The 20,020-nt window shown below is 41.2% G+C and overlaps 1 protein-coding gene across 3 annotated transcripts in view; it reads left to right on the forward strand.

Moving 5' to 3' along the window:
- LOC124290308 (cartilage matrix protein-like) overlaps window positions 1–20,020 on the forward strand; it is a 57,717-nt gene that overhangs the window by 19,716 nt on the left and 17,981 nt on the right. For 2 of the 3 annotated variants that reach the window (XM_046727020.1, XM_046727021.1), the window contains exon 2: window positions 17,245–17,266. In XM_046727020.1, the coding sequence (XP_046582976.1) occupies window positions 17,245–17,266 (22 nt within the window). Of the gene's footprint in view, window positions 1–4,809; window positions 4,820–17,244; window positions 17,267–20,020 lie in introns of those variants that run through there. The other variant, XM_046727022.1, reaches the window with a different exon arrangement.

Below are 20,020 nucleotides of genomic sequence, written 5' to 3' on the forward strand. Positions count from 1 at the left end.
CTTATCTAGAATGTTCAATGTCAAGGTTTAAGGTTTAATCATTTTAAAATGAAGTTTTTAGTAGCTGAAAGAGAGTAAATAAGAGCGGCAAAGCCTTTCCACGTCCATAATATCTGCTAAAAGCAGCGTCAATTGTCAACAATATCATGAAAAAACTTAAGATACCATGTGTTCGCGAAAAGATGAGGATATCTGGCCATACTGGTGGCATTACATGAAACAGTTGATCGATAACATTATTATTCTAAAGACGTTCCCTTGAACTAGTTAGCTGATGCCACCATATCCTAAAATTGATGGGGCATGCTGAGTAACCTCGTGGTTAAAGCGTTCGCTTGTCACGCTTAAGATCCGGGTTCGATTCCCTACATGGGTACAATGTGTGAAGCTCATTTCTGGTGTCCACCGCCGTGATATTGATGGAATATTGTTAAAAGCAGCGTAAATCTCACTCACTCACTGATTGTTTTCCACGTAATGAAACCCTGCATCTGTGCTGTTAGTCTAGTCAATTTATATATAACAATATAATTGTAATAGAATATGCTATCATATATAAAAGCGACAAAACCGCTTCTATAGTCTTAAGATATCCCTTCTGAAAGAACAAGCAATATGAATTGGATTATATAAAAAGTCCGTGTTCATTAACGATTATTAAACAAAGATCATACCGGGAGATGGCGAAATGGCAATCCTGTTAACACATGCAAAGGCAGGTCAATTATAAGACTGAGGCGTGGTCATGTGTGCTAAGTCAACTAATAGGCAGGTACATAAGTCACCATATGGGCACTGATGCGTCAAACTTGGAACGGGCCTCCAGTATATACAGTTTAAACAGCAGTAGTTGTAGTAGTAGTTGTTGTAGTAGTAGTAGTAGTTGTAGTGGTGGCGGTGGTGGTAGTGGTGGTAGTAGTAGTAGTAGTAGTAGTAGTGGTAGTTGTAGTGGTGGTGGTAGAAGTAGTAGTCGTCGTCGTCGTCGTCGAAGTAGTAGTAGTAGTAGTAGTAGTTGTTGTTGTTGTTGTAATAGTAGTAGTAGTAGTAGTTGTTGTATTGGTGGTGGTTGTGGTAGTAGTAGTAGTTGTTGTTGTAGTGGTGGTGGTGGTGGTGGTGGTAGTAGCAGCAGCAGTAAAACTTTATTAAAGTGTCACACGCACAACATTTACATTAAAATACAGAATCACATAAACCATTTTAAAGGAAATGCGTCCAGCTATGCATGGGCTGACGAAACACTGTAAATACATTGTAACTTGATCAATGGTACGCACATGATAGAATATAATACGGGAGATAGAAATCTAGGCAGATTGTAGATAAGACACACTGATCACTACAACAGACTCGATGAAACTACAAAAGAGAAAGAAATACAATAACAGGAGATTCTTAAAATAATCACAATAAATGAAGTCAAAAAAATGAAAAAGCATAAATATGAATAAATTAGATATACATTGTATGTATAAAATTAACATTATTCCGCCATTTGACGTATTTTAAACATATTCTATTTCGAAATGCAAGAAATGAGGATCGGCGAACAAGCCAGGGGCTTATGCAAACACCTCTCCCGTACAACACAGAGAGAAGAAAATATAATATATACCACAAATCCTTCTGAAGATAGATCCTTTCTGCAAGAATTGTATGATGCTTTTTTCAAATCTCCGTCGGAGGAGTATCCCCTGCGATGTAGATACGTCATTAAATGTGACAGTGATTTTTCATACTTTATTGTGATTTATTTTCTTTCACGATGAACCATGTAATTAATTCATCATGAGGGTATTATGAGAACAATGCATCAATGTCTATTGTCATGGAGTCAAGTAGTAGTGTACAGACTGTTATATACTGTATTTTCTGGTGATGCTTCCATTATAGATCAGAGGCGTTTTGGAACATTCCTGTCGCTCTCCTGTCAGTAGCAGTTACATATGCAAATTTTTCCTTTTCACTGTACCAGAATGAAGTTATCTCTTTTAAACATATATACTATTCAAAAAAGAAACGCATAACCCAGAAATCTGTTGCGAAAATGTTGCATATTATCAACACTTTTGTTACATATTTTGACGATTGTTTGAACACAATAGGTAATTAATAGATTTTTTTAATTGCAAAACGCCTATGCCTTTCGTTTTTGGGATAGTATATGTATTGCAAATGAATGAATGGATCAATTGATGGATGAATGAATCTGTTGATGAGAATGAGTAAACTGTTGGATGAGAATGAATGAATGAATGAATGAATGAATGAATGAATGAATGAATGAATGAATGAATGAATGAATGAATGGAGCCCAGAATAGTTCTTGATTTCAGCTTAGAGCTGAGGCAATCTACACGTGCCCATTTTCTTATATATTCTTTGGTCTGGTCTGGGAAACAGACAAGAATTTCCTATTAGAGACCATGAACAACAACAAACAAGCACAGCAAGGACTTCGTCTACGGAGGGGATATACCAGGATTAACTTAAGGAGCGAAGTGTACGCTGGCATTGTTGCAGGGAATGTCAGGGCGGACAGGGAGTATATGGAAAGAAAAGAAAGCCTTACACAGTTCGAGGAATATATTAAATAGCAAGGCATTTCACTATTAAATAGTAATGGAATCCCAGGTAATGTTGTATACAAACCACTGAAGTGTTAACTGGCTGCACTGAATGTCCATGGGGTCTGGGTTTGTGCTAGCTGATCAACGCGTGTCCTACATCTTCTGGAGCATGAGAGCCATTCGATCATAAGGATAATCCTTACAAAGAATGGAGGCGGCCTCATAAATAGTGCATTATATAACAAATGGGGGGAATAGTACAAGGGCAATAGGTGGAACGTTATTTTTTTAATTTCGAAGGTACGCCATAGAGAAACACCCAAACACACTTTATCATTTACGGGACCCGTGACGATCCGGGGTAGAATATGCCTTCAGCAACCCATGCTTGCCACAAAAGGCGACTATGCTTGTCGTAAGAGGCGACTAACGGGATCGGGGGGTCAGGCTCGCTGGCTAGGTTGACACATGTCATCGGTTCCCAATTGCGCAGATCGATGCTCATGCTGTTGATCACTGGATTGTCTGGTCCAGACTCGATTATTTACAGACCGCCGCCATATAGCTGGAATATTGCTGAGTGCGGCGTAAAACTAAACTCACTCACTCATTATCATTTACGGACTCGAAGATGCTGCTTATTTTCGTTCGTTATAATCGTACTTCGTTATACGCATTTCGACGAAACTATACAGCAAGTGGCCTGGACCGCACAAACAGCTCGATATATCCGTTATTGCGTTCGTTGTTTCGTTCGTTGGGAATGTTTACTGCATATATACTCATGGAAACGAATAAGGGAACACATGAAAGTACAAGTGTTCCTTTATTCTTTTCCAAGTTTCTTCACAAGGTATGTGGGCGGTGGGGTAGCCTAGTGGTTAAAGTGTTCGCTCGTCACGCCGAAGACCCGGGTTCGATTCCCCATATGGGTACAATGTGTGAAGCCCATTTCTGGTGTCCCCCGCCGTGATATTGCTGGAATATTGCTGAAAGCGGCGTAAAACTGAACTCACTCACTCACAAGGTATGTAGTGCACTGAGAGTGAAATTTTGGAAATAAATATATGAACACTTGTACTTTCACGTGTTCCCTTATTCGTTTCTATAAGCATATTTCATATGACATCTTTATTTAAAGAACTGTATATGTTTAGCATAAAATTACGCGAACTTGTCGACGAAAAAACCTGAAATTGTTGTAAAACATAAATCAGCTTAACAACTGTAAATTATGTTGGACATTGAGTCAGTTTGCAAATATTCATATCTGTAAAGCTGCAATAAAACATAAATATGCTGTACAACTGTATAAATAACATCAGATTATCTAAACTAGTAAATATAATCACATGTGGTGCTGTTAAATATGCTTAAAACTGCATAAATCTCATTATGATTACGCGAACTTGTAAATATTTAAAAAATGTGAAGTATGATATATGCATATACATATACATCTGCTTGCGTTGAAGTTGTAAATATTAAAATATGAGCATTCCTTATGATATTAAAAATATGCAGTTTCATAAAATAATATAAACTCACATACCATTATGTAAGCAATAGGAATACAATGGCGCGGAATACCACGTCTCCATGTAGACGGCGGATGAACTGTTTGAGAGGCATTCTAAAAATTGTACTCCTATTGCTTACAACGTCGAGAATGCCTCTCAAACAGTTCATTATGTGAGCATGTAAATATATAAGTGGGAAGTTGTTTTATAGTATAAGTATCCTGAAAGAGCTGTATAAAGCGCCTAAGATGATGTGACAGAATATGTTCAGTTGTTTTATAATGAAATATATCAACTATTGTGAAGCTGTATTCAACACAGTAAACAAGGGTTGCCAACTCCGTGAACATCGTGAATGGAAACAGCATTAAAGGTACTAATCTGTGCTAATCCCGCTTATCGGCTTACCGTACAGCCTGACGCTGAACACACAGGCCAATTGTAGCCTCGTCAGTACTTTATTGCCCTATAAACCTCAAAATGGACATCTGATGTTATGCATATATATTGCTGTATTATATATGCAAATTTTCTTCTATATGAATACGGTTAACATATGCCAAGCTGTTCAACTAGAACTGTTTGTGTCATACAGCCAGTGCCAAGAGGTGAAATGTGTGTGAATAGCGTGTGGAAGAGTACGTCATAATTTCAGCAAGGTAACACGTGTATTTTTCACTGCAGTAATCACCAGCCTATGTTTAAGTAAGGGGGTAAACTCAGCGCTGAACGGTAACCCGTCATGTCGATCCATCCATCCATCCAAACATCCATCCATCCATCAATCAATCCATCCACCCAACCATACGTCCAACCATCCATCCATCCAACCAACCATCCACCCAATAACCATCCATCCATCCATCCATCCTTCATCCAAGTACGTGTATAGGAGCTTTGGTTCTAAAATGGTAGTGATATCACATATATTTCAAATGCTTCAGTAAGGAGACAAGTCTTTAGATTTGATTTAAAAACAGCTAAATCTGGATCTGTTCTGAGGTGAGATGGAAAATTGTTGCAGTTTGTTGTTAGCAGTTCAGGAGTTCCCGTTCAACAGAGCGATGGTTATCAGTTTGTGTTAAAGCTAGGATGTTACGCAGTCCTTGGCTCTGTTCCATTGAGCGATCTTAGAACTACGACAGTAAAGAAAGTGATGTCCGATGCAATTCCCTATGTTGACTTGTAGCATACATTACCGAGTTTTTTTCAGGTGAGTAATTGACTAGACATTGCTTATGTTTATGAAAGCGGGGCAGGATACGCTCAATTTTTTTTTCGAATACCTGGTATCATCACTATTTGATAGTGATTCATTAACACATACTCTACCATGGTGTCAATCACTAGATTGTCTGGTCCAGGCTCAGTTGTTTACAAACCACGTCGTACACTGATATACTGCTGAAACAAATACATTCTCATGATATAAACAGAATGGAAGACTGACTCACAGGTTTTACTTCTTAGGGATGCTGAAAGGGCTCTGTCGCTTCTATTTACAGTTACGATAAGACTTACGATCATAGTGCTAAGATTATTTAGTGGGAACGGACCCTGTTCGTGAGGCCACACAATGGTGAAGCACATGACACGTCAAACCCTACAAGCAGCATCTAAACCGACTCCAGTCCCCAGCGAAAGCTTTGGGTGATTCCACAGTCTGCACCATCTACAAGTCTGCTCAATTAACTTCTTTTTACCATTCACTTTATTTGACACTTTCTGTTTTTCTAGTTTCCTTCCTTCTTGTGTTCTACTCTTCATTTTGTATTTTTAAAGACAGCAGTCGGACAGTTTGCCAAATACCGCTTGTTTTCTCCCAAACTTTAGGTAGAGATGGAATGTTTTCGAGGCACAGCAATGTTCCTTCAAGTTTAGCAACAGGAACGTTCCAGGTCTTCAACCTATTTGGCGTGTTTTCGTTGCCAGGACGAAATAACAAAACTCCTTTCGTGATTTCAGTTGTATAGTTTTTTATTTCTTCCCTGGTAGGGAAAAAGCTTTTTCAGACACGTTTATTGTCCCAGAAAATGCAATGACATTTCTGGAACTTTAGAAAAACACGAAAAGTTGTTATATTTCATTTTCAGTAAATCAGACTCAGTGATAAACCGCCATTTCCCCTATTTTCTATACTATGAATTACTTACAGATCATAAGAAGTGAGACAGGTTGTTTTGGTTGAAAGGGAATATGTTTCTGTCAGGTCTTCAAGATATACAGTTTCTTTCTCTTAAAGAAGGAGAGAAGCGACATTTAGAGGGAGCTAGGGTATTTTTACAGCATGTTGTTTTTACAGGTCTGTTTAACTGAAATAAACCGCCCTATGTTGTCGACACAAGTGTCACCCATTACATGATAGTACATCTCTCGGTCGTGTAGAGGCCCTGCAGGCAACGACTTCAGCACAGCTAAATGATTGATAGCCTCCCAGTAGGCTATAGAGGACTGATATTCGAGGGACGGGGGCCTTGGGATTTTGTATGGAGAATAAATATTGTTCCAGCCACATCTGCAAAATCACATTTTTTAAAAAGTAAATTCTACGACACTGAATGTGTTTTACAAATAAAAACTCTAAAGTTATATTTTTTGTGGCAGTCGATGGTTTTCTTTTTTATTTGAACAGTCTGAAGCGTGATCATTTTTTTGCTGAAACGAATATCGAAATGTGTTCGAGTCTCCAAAACCGACGTGTTATGTCGTGGTGAAATCATCTGGAGTGTGTGAGCCTCCCTGCCAATGTTTTACCAGCTGGTGAAGTCTTATGTATGTGTGTATCTCCCAACTAATGTATGTGTGTGAATATCCATACAATGTCTTACAAACTGGAGAAGTCTTATGTACATGTGTGAATATCCATACAATGTTTTACAAACTGGAGAAGTCTTATGTACATGTGTGAATCTCCACACAATGTTTTACAAACTGGTGAAGTCTTATGTACATGTGTGAATCTCCACATAATGTTTTACAAACCGGTGAAGTCTTATGTACATGTGTGAATCTCCACACAATGTTTTACAAACTGGTAAAGTCTGATGTACGTGTGTGAGTCTACCCACTAATGTACGGGTGTGAATTTCCATCCAATGTTTTACCAGCTGGTGAAGTCTTATGTATGTGTGTATCTCCCAACTAATGTACATGTGTGAATCTCCATACAATGTTTTACCAGCTGGTGAAGTCTGATATGTATGTGTGTATCTCCCAACTAATGTACATGTGTGAATCTCCATACAATGTTTTACAAACTGGTGAAGTCTTATGTACATGTGTGAATCTCCATACAATGTTTTACAAACTGGTGAAGTCTTATGTACGAGTGTGAGTCTACCCACTAATGTACAAGTGTGAATCTCCATACAATGTTTTACAAACTGGTGTTTGTACAAACTGGTTTACAAACTGGTGAAGTCGTATCTACGAGTGTGAGTCTACCCACTAATGTACAAGTGTGAATCTCCATACAATGTTTTACAAACTGGTGAAGTCGTGTCTACGAGTGTGAGTCTACCCACTAATGTACAGGTGTGAATCTCCACACAATGTTTTACAAACTGGTAAAGTCGTATCTACGAGTGTGAGTCTACCCACTAATGTACGGGTGTGAATCTCCACACAATGTTTTACAAACTGGTAAAGTCGTATCTACGAGCGTGAGTCTACCCACTAATGTACATGTGTGAATCTCCATACAATGTTTTACAAACTGGTGAAGTCGTACATGTGTGACTCCACACAATGTTTTAGTGTGTAGTGTGAATCTCCACACAATGTTTTACAAACTGGTGAAGTCTTATGTACATGTGTGAATCTCCACACAATGTTTTACAAACTGGTGAAGCCTTATGGACGTGTGTGAATCTCCACACAATGTTTTACAAACTGGTGAAGTCTTATGTACATGTGTGAATATCCATACAATGTTTTACAAACTGGTATAGTCGTATCTACGAGTGTGAGTCTACCCACTAATGTACGGGTGTGAATATCCACACAATGTTTTACAAACTGGTAAAGTCGTATCTACGAGTGTGAGTCTACCCACTAATGTACGGGTGTGAATCTCCACACAATGTTTTACAAACTGGTAAAGTCGTATCTACGAGTGTGAGTCTACCCACTAATGTACGGGTGTGAATCTCCACACAATGTTTTACAAACTGGTGAAGTCTTATGTACATGTGTGAATCTCCACACAATGTTTTACAAACCGGTGAAGTCGTATCTACGAGTGTGAGTCACTAATATGTTACAGTGTGGTGATGTCAAATGTAGGTGTGCATACTCACAGCATAGTTACATACATAATCCCATTGCTGGGAGGCGATCAAACGTGCAGTCTGCATTACCCTGGGGTAAGGCATTACTGGGTCACGTTTACAAACAGCAGGGTCGCCGGGTAACTCATTACTCAGTTCAGCTAACACATTTGCAATCTGCATCAACGTAGGGTAGCAATCTACCCTACTCACTAACTCGGGTAGGTTCATGGACAACATCACCATAGAGTAAATAGAAGCGACAAAACCCTTTCCACATTCATATGAAATCTCTGCCAAAAGTCGATTGTACAATTATGACTACATATATATCATGAGCAGATATTTGTTTCAGTAGTATTACAGCTGTATGATGTTGTTTGTAAACAAATCGGCTCTGAACCAGACAATCCAGTGATTGTCACCATGCGATACGATGACAGAGTATGTGTTTATGAAACACTATGAAATAGTGATGATACCAGGTGTTCGCGAAAAAGGTGAGCGTATCCTGCCCTACCGGCAGTTACACAAGCCTGGAGGGCTAACATACTCTCGTACAACTCCATAAAGCATCTAATTGCAAGAAGACTCGACCCGTGAAGATCCGGGGTAGAATAGGTCTTCAGCAACCCATTCTTGTCATAAAAGGCGACTATGCTTGTCGTAAAAGGCGACTAACGGGATCGGGTGATCAGGCTCGCTGACTAGGTTGACACATGTCATCGGTTCCCAATTGCGCAGATCGGTGCTCATGCTGTTGATGACTGGATTGTCTGGTCCAGACTCGATTATTTACAGACCACCGCCATATAGCTGGAATATTGCTGAGTGCGGTGTAAAACTAAACTAACTCACTCACAGCAAGAAGACTCTAACACGCTCACTATACCATCAGATGTTCCCACACGCCCATACAACAAATCATCAACCCTTCCGTCCATGTACAGACGATCATATCATGTCTTAAAACCATTCAGATGTTGATGATGTGAATCAGTCAACACTATAGCCCTCGGCATGTGGCTTATTGGAGGCTTTCAGTCATATCTTCCCTGTGGAGGGCCTTCTCCTGGTGGCCTGGTGAAGACCGCTACACGGCGGAGAGATATACCGTCATGTAATGGTTGACACTTGAGTCGTGAACATTGGGCGGAGGTCGGTCACGCTGGTACACATTGAAAAGACAGGCATACCCCGTCCTTCCAACAGGACACAGTAGTGAGAGAGTTGGGTTTTACGCCGCTTTTAGCAATATTCATGCAAAATCACGGCGGGTCACCAGAAATGGGCTTCACGCATTGTACCCATGCAAGGTATCGAGCCCGGGCCTTCGGCGTGACAAGCGAACAGTTTTAACCACTAGGCTGCCCCACCATCCCTAACAGAACACAGTACTTTATGGGGTATTACCCATATACAAGCTATACTCACAAAATATAAACCTATCATGTATAAGGTCATGTGACAACAATTCTAAGTGAGTTCTGTGATGTTAAGAAACCTCAAACTCCCTCAGGGCTGAAAAGTGGCGACGAGGAAATGGAAATGAATGATTATTAACCTCTGTTCTTGAGTCTATAAAATGACTGTTACCGACAAACTATACTCCCAAAAATATACGACTTTAGTTATAAATGTGGTCATGGAATAACAGTTCTAAGACAGCTCTGAAATATAAAGAAACTCCAAATCCCTCAAGGCTGAAAAGGGGTGAGGATGGAATAGAAATATACGATTATTAACCTCTGCTCTTGGGTATGTGAAACGGGGCTATTCTCATGTGGTTCTTGAGTGCCATATAGAACTCGGTATTCTAAGACAAAATAGAGGATGTCAACTTTTATTGCATACACCACGTCACCTGACAAATAGAAGTTGAGTATGGTTTTATGCCGTATATTACAGCAATAGCAGGCGGGAGACACCAGAATGGGCTCAACTGTGCCCATGCAATCGAACCCGGGTCTTCGGCGTGACGACCAACGTTTACCACTGGTTACACCTCACCAAGGGGCAGGGAATATCCCTGAAACGTTGTATATACAACAAAGAAGAAGTTGACATCCATAATATTTTGTATTATACGGGACTTTTCTGGACGAGCTATATTATATCCTTTACACACAGTGCTTTATGGTTTAGGTTGTGAACACACAGAGTGAGTGAGTGAGTATGGTTTTACGCCACTTTTAACAATATTCCAGCAATATCACGGCGGGGGACACCAGAAATGGGCTTCACACATTGTACCCATGTGGGGAATCGAACCCGGGTCTTCGGCGTGACGAGCGAACGCTTTAACCACTAGACTACCCCACCGCCCCGTGAACACACAGAAGATATGTCTAGGTGAAAACATGTTTAAAATGTGTTCAAGTCCAAAACGAAATACACATTTGTGTGCGTAATCTAAATCCGTTTAGGGTCTAAACACACGAAATTAGCGATCGTCTAACAGCTTAAACACCACCTAAACACAACACCGCTTGACCCCATGATCTAAACTCGTTTAACATGTTTAATACATAACGTGATGAGAGTTTTAAAATGTTTGGAGTTGAAACATATTCAAAATTTTACCACGTGTACGACAAAATATGCATCATTATGCATTATCCCAATAACTTAAAACATTTATATCAAATGCTTATCATTTGGCATTAACTGACATTATCATTACATGCATAATATTGAAATTAGGTCCAAACCTGCATATCGCCAGGGCTACCAACGAAGATGTTACATATTTCCTTAAGAACAATCTGTCTAAGTAAAAGTTGACTAGAAAAACTTCGATTTGTGAAGACGATAGTTTCTGCAGTTTATTTGGCTTCGTATAATGCGGATTTTGTACTAGCTTTGTGTTCGAAAAGAGCTGTTACGGTTTGAGGTGTTGCGTGCTACTGTGAAACTAGTTTCAAAGGCACTTGCACACGTAAGCTACATATCGCCAGGCCTAACAACGAAGATGGTACGATGTTTCCCTAAGAATGTACAAACATAGAAACTAAATGTGACTAGGAAAATTTGATTAGTGACATTAGTTTCCTTAGCACAGATGGCTTCACCCCCCGCCGACGTTTTGATAGTTGTGTGTTCATAAATGTGTTGTTACTATATGGTTTATGGTAGTACTTTCATATATGAACTGCGAGCTGACAATGGAAGTATATGTTTATCTGATATCTACGACAACTTTCAACTTCCTTTCATTTCAACCTTCAAAGTTATACTTTCATTAAACGCTCAAGGGCCCAAACAAACGGTTCTTTGTGTAAATTACGTACAATAAACTTTACAGGGGGTATAAGGATTTTTCCACAATTTAGATGATAATGTGGTTTAACTGGTCACCACAAACCTTAACATGTTATGGCCTAACAATATGACATGAATCTTTAGCTTTGTGTTTATGGTGTGAACACATTTTTGAAAGTTTATACACAGGCATTGCGTTGTTCTTGATACACCGTAAAGTGTTGAGTTGAAGTTTGACGTCATGGCGCTATTGTTTCAGCCATATGGCGACGAGACCAAGGCTGCACATCTACACCTTTTGCGAAGTTTAAATGAGTTTAAATGTGTCTTCATTACACTATTATCCACAATGAAAAAAGATAAAGAGTGTCGTTATTCTTGATGTTGATGCTGTGCTTGCTTGTGTCTTTGCTGTTTTCAGCCATATATATCCTGATATTCGTATAGATTGGCCCGTGGAGATTCGGGTTAGAATTGGTCTTGCAACCCATGTGTGACGTAAGAGGCTCAGGCTCGCTGACTTTATTGACACGTGACATCGTGTTCCAGCTATATGACAGCGATTGTAAATAATCGAATCTGACCAGACAATCCAGTGATTGATATCGTGAGCGTCGACCTACGTAATTGAATACGACGGGATGCATCCACTTAGTCGGTGAGTCTGACTACACGATCCTGTTTGTCCCGCCGTGATGTTGCTACAATATTGCTATTATTTTTCTAAAGAAACTCATTCAGTCAGTCCACCCGTCGCTTGTTACTAAATTGATCTTTCTAACCATGTATGGCAACCCATGCTTGTCGTAAGAGGCGACTACCGGGATCGGGTGGTCAGGATCGCTGACTTGTTTGACATATGTCATCGTATCCCAATTACGTCGATCGATGCTCATTCTGTTGGTCCAGAATCGATTATTTACAGACCGCTGCCTTATAGCTGGAATATTGCTGAGTGCGGTGTTAAACAACAAGCCAACCAACCAATCTATTCTAACCTGCATCTACTCAAGCTGTGATGGTGAAGTTAAATGTTAACGTTATATAAAAGTGTCTCGCAAGTTATGCTCCTAACCTTGCATGAAATACAGTTCATGTGATTGTTTTATTTCAAAAGTAAGCGAATAAGCGTTAGGTACTTCACCGTTGCTTGGAACAGTAGCATAAACATGCACTGGGTTGTGAGTACGATTTGATTTATATGTTGTTAAAAGCATTAAAAATTCCCACAAGGCCCAGCGTTGTCTCAAAATGACAGGCGACACTTGTAAAGATATAGCTGTATAGCTGGAGTGGTAATGAAACAGAGCAAGGTCACTTCAATCTCGAATTTGGGCTTGACATCTCTGTACAACAGCGTTTGACAGCGCATACGAATTGAAAACAAATACACGTCTACAAGAAACAGTCGTTGTCAGGAAAAAAAGGAGTCAAGGACTTCAGTGTTGAGTAAACATCTTAAACTCAACGGCGTGTGTTGTTTTGTTTGTCTGATCAGCCTGGAGGTCCTACTGGGATCTTGCATGTTTCAGTAAAGGGTCAGTATGACCCCCACGAATTGTGCATGAGCATGGACCAGGCAAACCAGTGGTGGCTAACCTGAGGACTGAACTCGGACTCTGGTAACGGTGACTCACAACTATGGATGGGAGAAGGCCGGGGTATGGAGGAATGGGTACTTGACGTCCGGGACAACAGATCCCGTCATGAAGATCGGTACCCGTCATGGCGTCCGAGGCTGCGGGACACGTTTTGCAAGATCAGTACCCGCCATGACGTCCGAGACAGCAGATCACGTCATGGAAGCTCGGTACCCGCCAATTATGTCCGAGACAGCAGATAACGTCATGGAAGCTCGGTATCCGCCATGACGTCCGAGACAGCAGATCACGTCATGGAAGCTCGGTATCCGCCATTATGTCCGAGACAGCAGATCACGTCATGGAAGCTCGGTACCTCCATGACGTCCGAGACAGCAGATCACGTCATGGAAGCTCGGTATCCGCCATTATGTCCGAGACAGCAGATCACGTCATGGAAGCTCGGTACCCGCCATTATGTCCGAGACAGCAGATCACGCCGTGGAAGAGCAGAAGATCCCACCATGAGGTCCGAGGCTTGAGATCACGTCTTGCATGATCAGATTCCCGCCATTACGTACGAGACAGCAAATCACGTCATGACTGCAGATCCGTCATGGAAGATCAGACAGTCGCCATGACGTCCGAGACTGCGGGTCACGTCATGGAAGATCAGATTCCCGCCATGACGTTCGAGGTGAGGTGAGGTGAAATTGGGTTTAACGTCGTGCTTGAGAATATTTCGCTCATATGACGACGTGCATGCGTGTGTATGTGTATCTGCGGCTGCTTGTACTAGCCCAGACTGAAGCTGGTTTTATAGTGCTAGCCCACTGAGATACCATGCCGCAATGAAGCATGAATACACCACTCAGACACATTATACTGACTCCGAGCCGACCAGTCCTTGTTGTACCCATTAATGCCGAGCGCCAGGCAGGGACCAACAAGTACCATATTTTAACGTCTTTTGGTATGACGCGGTCTGGGGATCGAACCTGCGACCTTCCGCTCTTCGGGCGGACGCTCTAACCACTACACCACGGAGGCGGTCCATGACGTTCGAGACTGCAGATCACGTCATGGAAGATCGGTACCCGTTATGACGTCCGAGACTGCAGATCACGCCATGACGTCAAATCTCAACAAACAACACCTTCTTTCCACCCTTAAAACCAAACGCACGAATGTACACGCCCACCTTTAAAACGAAATTGTTTTCGTGGTCATGTATGTTGACTTTAAGACACCATCAATCATTAGCTTGGATGTTTTGGTTCGACCTGTTGCTAGGACTGCTTGTGTGCAGGTGTACTGCCGGAATGATTCAGAAATAAAAAGAAATCACGTCTTCACACTTCCTTGTACACTTTGTCAGGCTTTGTTCCTCCCCTAGCTGTATGTCATGAATATTTAGTCATCCCTGCGAGACAGGTGAAAACATCGTCGTGTTAACTGACCTTACATTACAGCGTGATGTATAGTTGTGAATGCGGAGTGTTTACCTGGTCAATGTCAATCGTGTACAGGATTAACCGTCTTTAAATCACAGGTGGATTAATAGTTAATCCGGGGATGTTACTTTCGTTAAGGACTTGTCACATGTATTGTCAAATTTATTGACTTCCATACTGGATTATAGACAGCCAATTTATTTACTTTAATTGTTTGTCAGGAAATGTGTCTGATCATTCTCTTTACAAGACAACATGCTCCAGTGTGTGATAACATGCCCTGACAAATGTTATTTCCAGAATGATACCTCCGATTTGTAGCTGATTACCATGCCCCGATGTGTCTACTCTTTGTGTTTGCTGGGTACCATGCCCCGATTTGTCTACTGCTGGTGTTTGCTGAATAACATGCCCCGATTTGTCTACTGGTAGTATTTGCTGGGTAACATGCCCTGATTTTTCTAATGGTGGTATTTGTCTGGTGGTATTTGCTCGGTAACATGCCATGCCCTGATTTGTCTACTGGTGGTATTTGCTGGGCAACATGCCCCGATTTGTCTACTGGTGGTATTTGCTGGGCAACATGCCCCGATTTGTCTACTGGTGGTATTTGCTGGGTAACATGCCCCGATTTGTCTACTGGTGGTATTTGCTGGGCAACATGCTACCCAACATGCCCCGGATTGTCTACTGGTGGTATTTGCTGGGCAACATGCCCCGATTTGTCTACTGGTGGTATTTGCTGGGCAACATGCCCTGATTTTTGTCTACTACTGGTGATATTTGCTGGGTAACATGCCCCGATTTGTCTTCTGGTGGTTTTGTTGGGCAACATGCCCTGGTCTACTTGCTATTTGCTGGATAACATGCCCTGAACATATTTGCTGGGCAACATGCCCTGATTTGTCTACTGGTGATATTTGCTAGTATTTGCTGGGTCTACTGGTGGTATTTGCAACATGTCCCGATTTGTCTACTGCTGGTGTTTGCTGGGTAACATGCCCTGATTTGTCTACTGGTGGTATTTGCTGGGCAACATGCCCCGATTTGTCTACTGGTGGTATTTGCTGGGTAACATGCCCCGATTTGTCTACTGGTGGTATTTGCTGGGTAACATGCCCTGATTTGTCTACTGGTGGTATTTGCTGGGCAACATGCCCTGATTTGTCTACTGGTGGTATTTGCTGGGTAACATGCCCCGATTTGTCTATTGGTGGTATTTGCTGGGCAACATGCCCCGATTTGTCTACTGGTGGTATTTGCTGGGCAACATGCCCCGATTTGTCTACTGGTGGTATTTGCTGGGTAACATGCCCCGATTTGTCTACTGGTTTTATTTGCTGGGCAACATGCCCTGATGTGTCTACTGGTGGTATTTGCTGGGCAACATGCCCCGATTTGTCTACTGGTGGTATTTGCTGGGCAACATACCCTGGATTTGTCTACTGGTGGTATTTGCTGGGCAACATGCCCCGATTTGTCTACTGGTGGTATTTGCTGGGTAACATGCCCCGATTTGTCTACTGGTGGTATTTGCTGGGCAACATGCCCCGATTTGTCTACTGGTGTTATTTGCTGGGCAACATGCCCTGATTTGTCTACTGGTGGTATTTGCTTGGCAAAATGCCCTGATTTGTCTAATGGTGGTATTTGCTGGGCAACATGCCCTGATTTGTCTACTGGTGGTATTTGCTGGGCAAAATGTCCCGATTTGTCTACTGGTGGTATTTGCTGGGCAACATGTCCCGATTTGTCTACTGGGGTATTTGCTGGGTAACATGCCCGAAATTGTCTACTTGTGTTATTTGCAATATAACATGTTACAATATTTCTACTTTTGCTATTTGGAAGGTAAAATACCCGATTTGTCTATTTGTGGTATTCGTCGGGTAACAAATCCCGATACGTCCATTTGTGCTTATGCTGAGTAATATACCCTGATTTGTCCATTGGTGGTATTTGCTAGGTACCATTCATGACTACACATGCTGTTTGCAAAGTAACATACCCTGATTTGTCTACTCGTGATTTTTGTTGGACAACATGTTCCAATTTGTCTTCTGATGCTCGCTCACCTCGTCACACGTCCACAGATCCATGTTTACAAAGTTATACATGTGCACAATGCATTAACAAATTCAAATGAAAACGCAACATCACGTTCTGTCAATGTGTGAACCATTATATTCGCCTCATGCACAAAAAACGTATGTCAGTATTTGAATGTTAGAAACAAAATGACAATTGAAGTTAGCCTTAAAATTATGAGTATGAAACATGTCCAGCTACAAGACGTAAACATCTGCTGGAAAATTCGTGAATAATTCCATCTTATCCAGATCATGTCAAGTATTCATAGTTTACATGATGCTGCAATTCCACAAAAAATAATGTTAGTACAACACGAAGCCACTGCCACTGTAAATGTACATACAGGAATGCACTGCAAATATGCGTGCATTGCAACAGTTACAAATATAATTGGCTCCGACAAACTCTCACAGAATTTTTTTGTGTATGCTAGCAATGTAAGTACTGAACAGGCATTCCTTCCCGACATGTTTCAAATGCAATATTTTTTCTTCTCTTTCCAGGGATGCAATGGAGTCCTACAGGGTGAGTAGTGTTTGCTGGTCTGCGGGGAACTTTCACGAACGCGGCTCATACTGACGTACAAAAGAAAGAATACATGTGTTTTAGGAATAATTTAAAAAAAGTAAATACATGTATGAAATGTTCGTGAAGTATAGTCACAATCAAAACACGCTCTAACATATTTTCATTGCTTTTCGAAACATGATCCCAAACAAACAGGTGTGTAGTTTCTTTTGTGCGTCAGTTTATGTGCATTTATCCGATGGTCAAGGCTTAGAAGCAATATTCATTTGATAAGTGATTCTGGGCTTTGGTTGTCTCACAGTTAAGCGCTTCATCATTGTTGGGCCTTTCACAGTTGTCTGTAGAGCATGACATGCTTCCTTTTTCGCGAACAAACGGTGCCATTGGTTTTTAGCTAGAAATCGTATAATTTTCACCGTGATTTTGTCTTTTACGAACAGCGGAAACTCTTTTGGCACTGAGCGATTATTGACGTATATTTACCATCCCGTATGAAAATACCGTACACGACATCACAAAGGAACAGCACTGTTCATATAGTACATTAGTTCTGGTTACTGTTTTATTGTACGTTAGTAAAAGTTTGGTCAAGTTAGATTTTTAAGTGCATTCTTGCTTTGGCTCGGCAGTTCTTATTATGGACGTAAGGAAATAACGAGGAGGGGATGCTCCTAGTATCCAGGGGCTCCTTTCACGAGCAACCTTTACTAAGGTCAACCTTAACTCCCATTCTTTAACATTGCCTTAAGGTTACCTAAATGACTTACGATCACCTTAGTGTTTTGTGAAAGGAGGCCCAGATCCGCAAGTGAGGCCACGGTTATATAGCTAGAATATTCTAAGTGTAACGTTATACAATAAACAAATATCAACGATCAAAACATCAGCACTTCCTGAATTAGCGGAAGTGACACACCGAGTTATGAGAACCGTGAAGATTCGGGTTAGAGTTGGTCTTCAGTAACCCATGCTTATCGTAAGAGGCGACTAACGGGATCGGGTGGTCGGACTCGCTGACTTGGTTAACACTTGTCAGGGGTGGATACAGGTTTTTGAGAAAACGGGTGAGGGGTTGGGTGGGGGTCTTGCACACTTCATTTTCATTCGAGTTTCAATGGTCATGTCTTGTCATCGTATCCAAATTACGTAGGTCTATGTTCATGCTATTGATCACTGCATTGTCTGGTCCAGACTCGAATATTTACAGTCCGGTGCCATTTAGCTGGAATATTGCTGAGTTCTGCCTTAAAGAACAAACAAACAAACAAACAAACACAAGTGTACCTAAAACAGTGTATGAAATGAGCTCCGTTCGACTTCCCGAGACGGGCTAGATTTCTGACGGACGGTCTAAATTTACACCTACCCAGCCCAATGGTCTGGTAAAAATTTTAGATAACATGTTTCATACATCTGAGTACATTTCTTTGGATTGTTTTGGTCTGGTTAAATCCATTTTAGGCTGGCAATATTTTGAAGTTACCAGCCCTGATGTCTGGCTTATTTCACACACTACCTAAAAGCACCATAACTCCCCATAACTGTATCCTATATGTTTGCTGTTCCCAATATTCTAACTGTGTCATAAAAGATGTAACGGTTCTTTTAATTTTTTACCATTCCCCTTGTCACGGGACGCCAATATTCACATGTATGGAAGGGCAGAGTCGATGTTAGCATGGTACGGAAAGAGCTAAAGAGTTTGTAAGCTGTGCCGCTCTACAATCAGAGGCTGCGTGCATCAGCCACGACTCACGCGGTCGGCGGCGTTCCTCGCCACACAAAAAAAGCCAGTCCCGGTGCACGAGGTTGTGTCTACAGAAAGTGGGTGCATCATGTGCATACTGTTTACCTAAGAACAGTTTTGACAACAGTATTACAAAACAACTCACCCACCGAAAGATTGCTCTGATAACGAAACCTCGTCGTTTTAAGTGAAGTCCCACTCAAGAGAATCAATTAAAAAACTGAAGTCGAATCCAAGGTACACAGGCAGTTTAATGATGTAGTTTATCACCTCTCAATCTATCGTCGGACGTGCCGCTGATAATACTGACATAAACTAATAAAAACGGCATAGTTTGGATTGTAAAACGTACCTTGAATCATCAATTATGTGCTAAAACAGAAGCAATAAATAAATGTAAACTTACCTGTACTCCAGCCAAACTGTACAGTATATATACACCAGAATCTGGCCAGCCTGCGCTAACAATACTGTAACTATAGACCATTTTCTAAACTATATACACCCTCACTGTACTGAAACTATACACCAGTATCTGTCCCACCCTAATTTACTGTAACTATACACCAGTATCTTGCCCATCCTAACTTACTGTAACTATACACCAGTATCTGGCATACCTTCACTGTACTGTAACTATACACCAGTATCGGGCCCACCCTAACTTACTGTAACTATACACCAGTATCTGGCCCACCCTAACTTACTGTAACTATACACCAGTATCTGGCCCACCCTAACTTACTGTAACTATACACCAGTATCTGGCCCACCCTAACTTACTGTAACTATACACCAGTATCTGGCATACCTTCACTGTACTGTAACTATACACCAGTATCGGGCCCACCCTAACTTACTGTAACTATACACCAGTATCTGGCATACCTTCACTGTACTGTAACTATACACCAGTATCGGGCCCACCCTAACTTACTGTAACTATACACCAGTATCTGGCATACCTTCACTGTACTGTAACTATACACCAGTATCGGGCCCAC

This window comes from Haliotis rubra, unplaced genomic scaffold (genome assembly GCF_003918875.1).
Source record: "Haliotis rubra isolate DU_JTF1 unplaced genomic scaffold, ASM391887v1 Scf461, whole genome shotgun sequence".
Lineage (NCBI taxonomy): Eukaryota > Metazoa > Mollusca > Gastropoda > Lepetellida > Haliotidae > Haliotis > Haliotis rubra.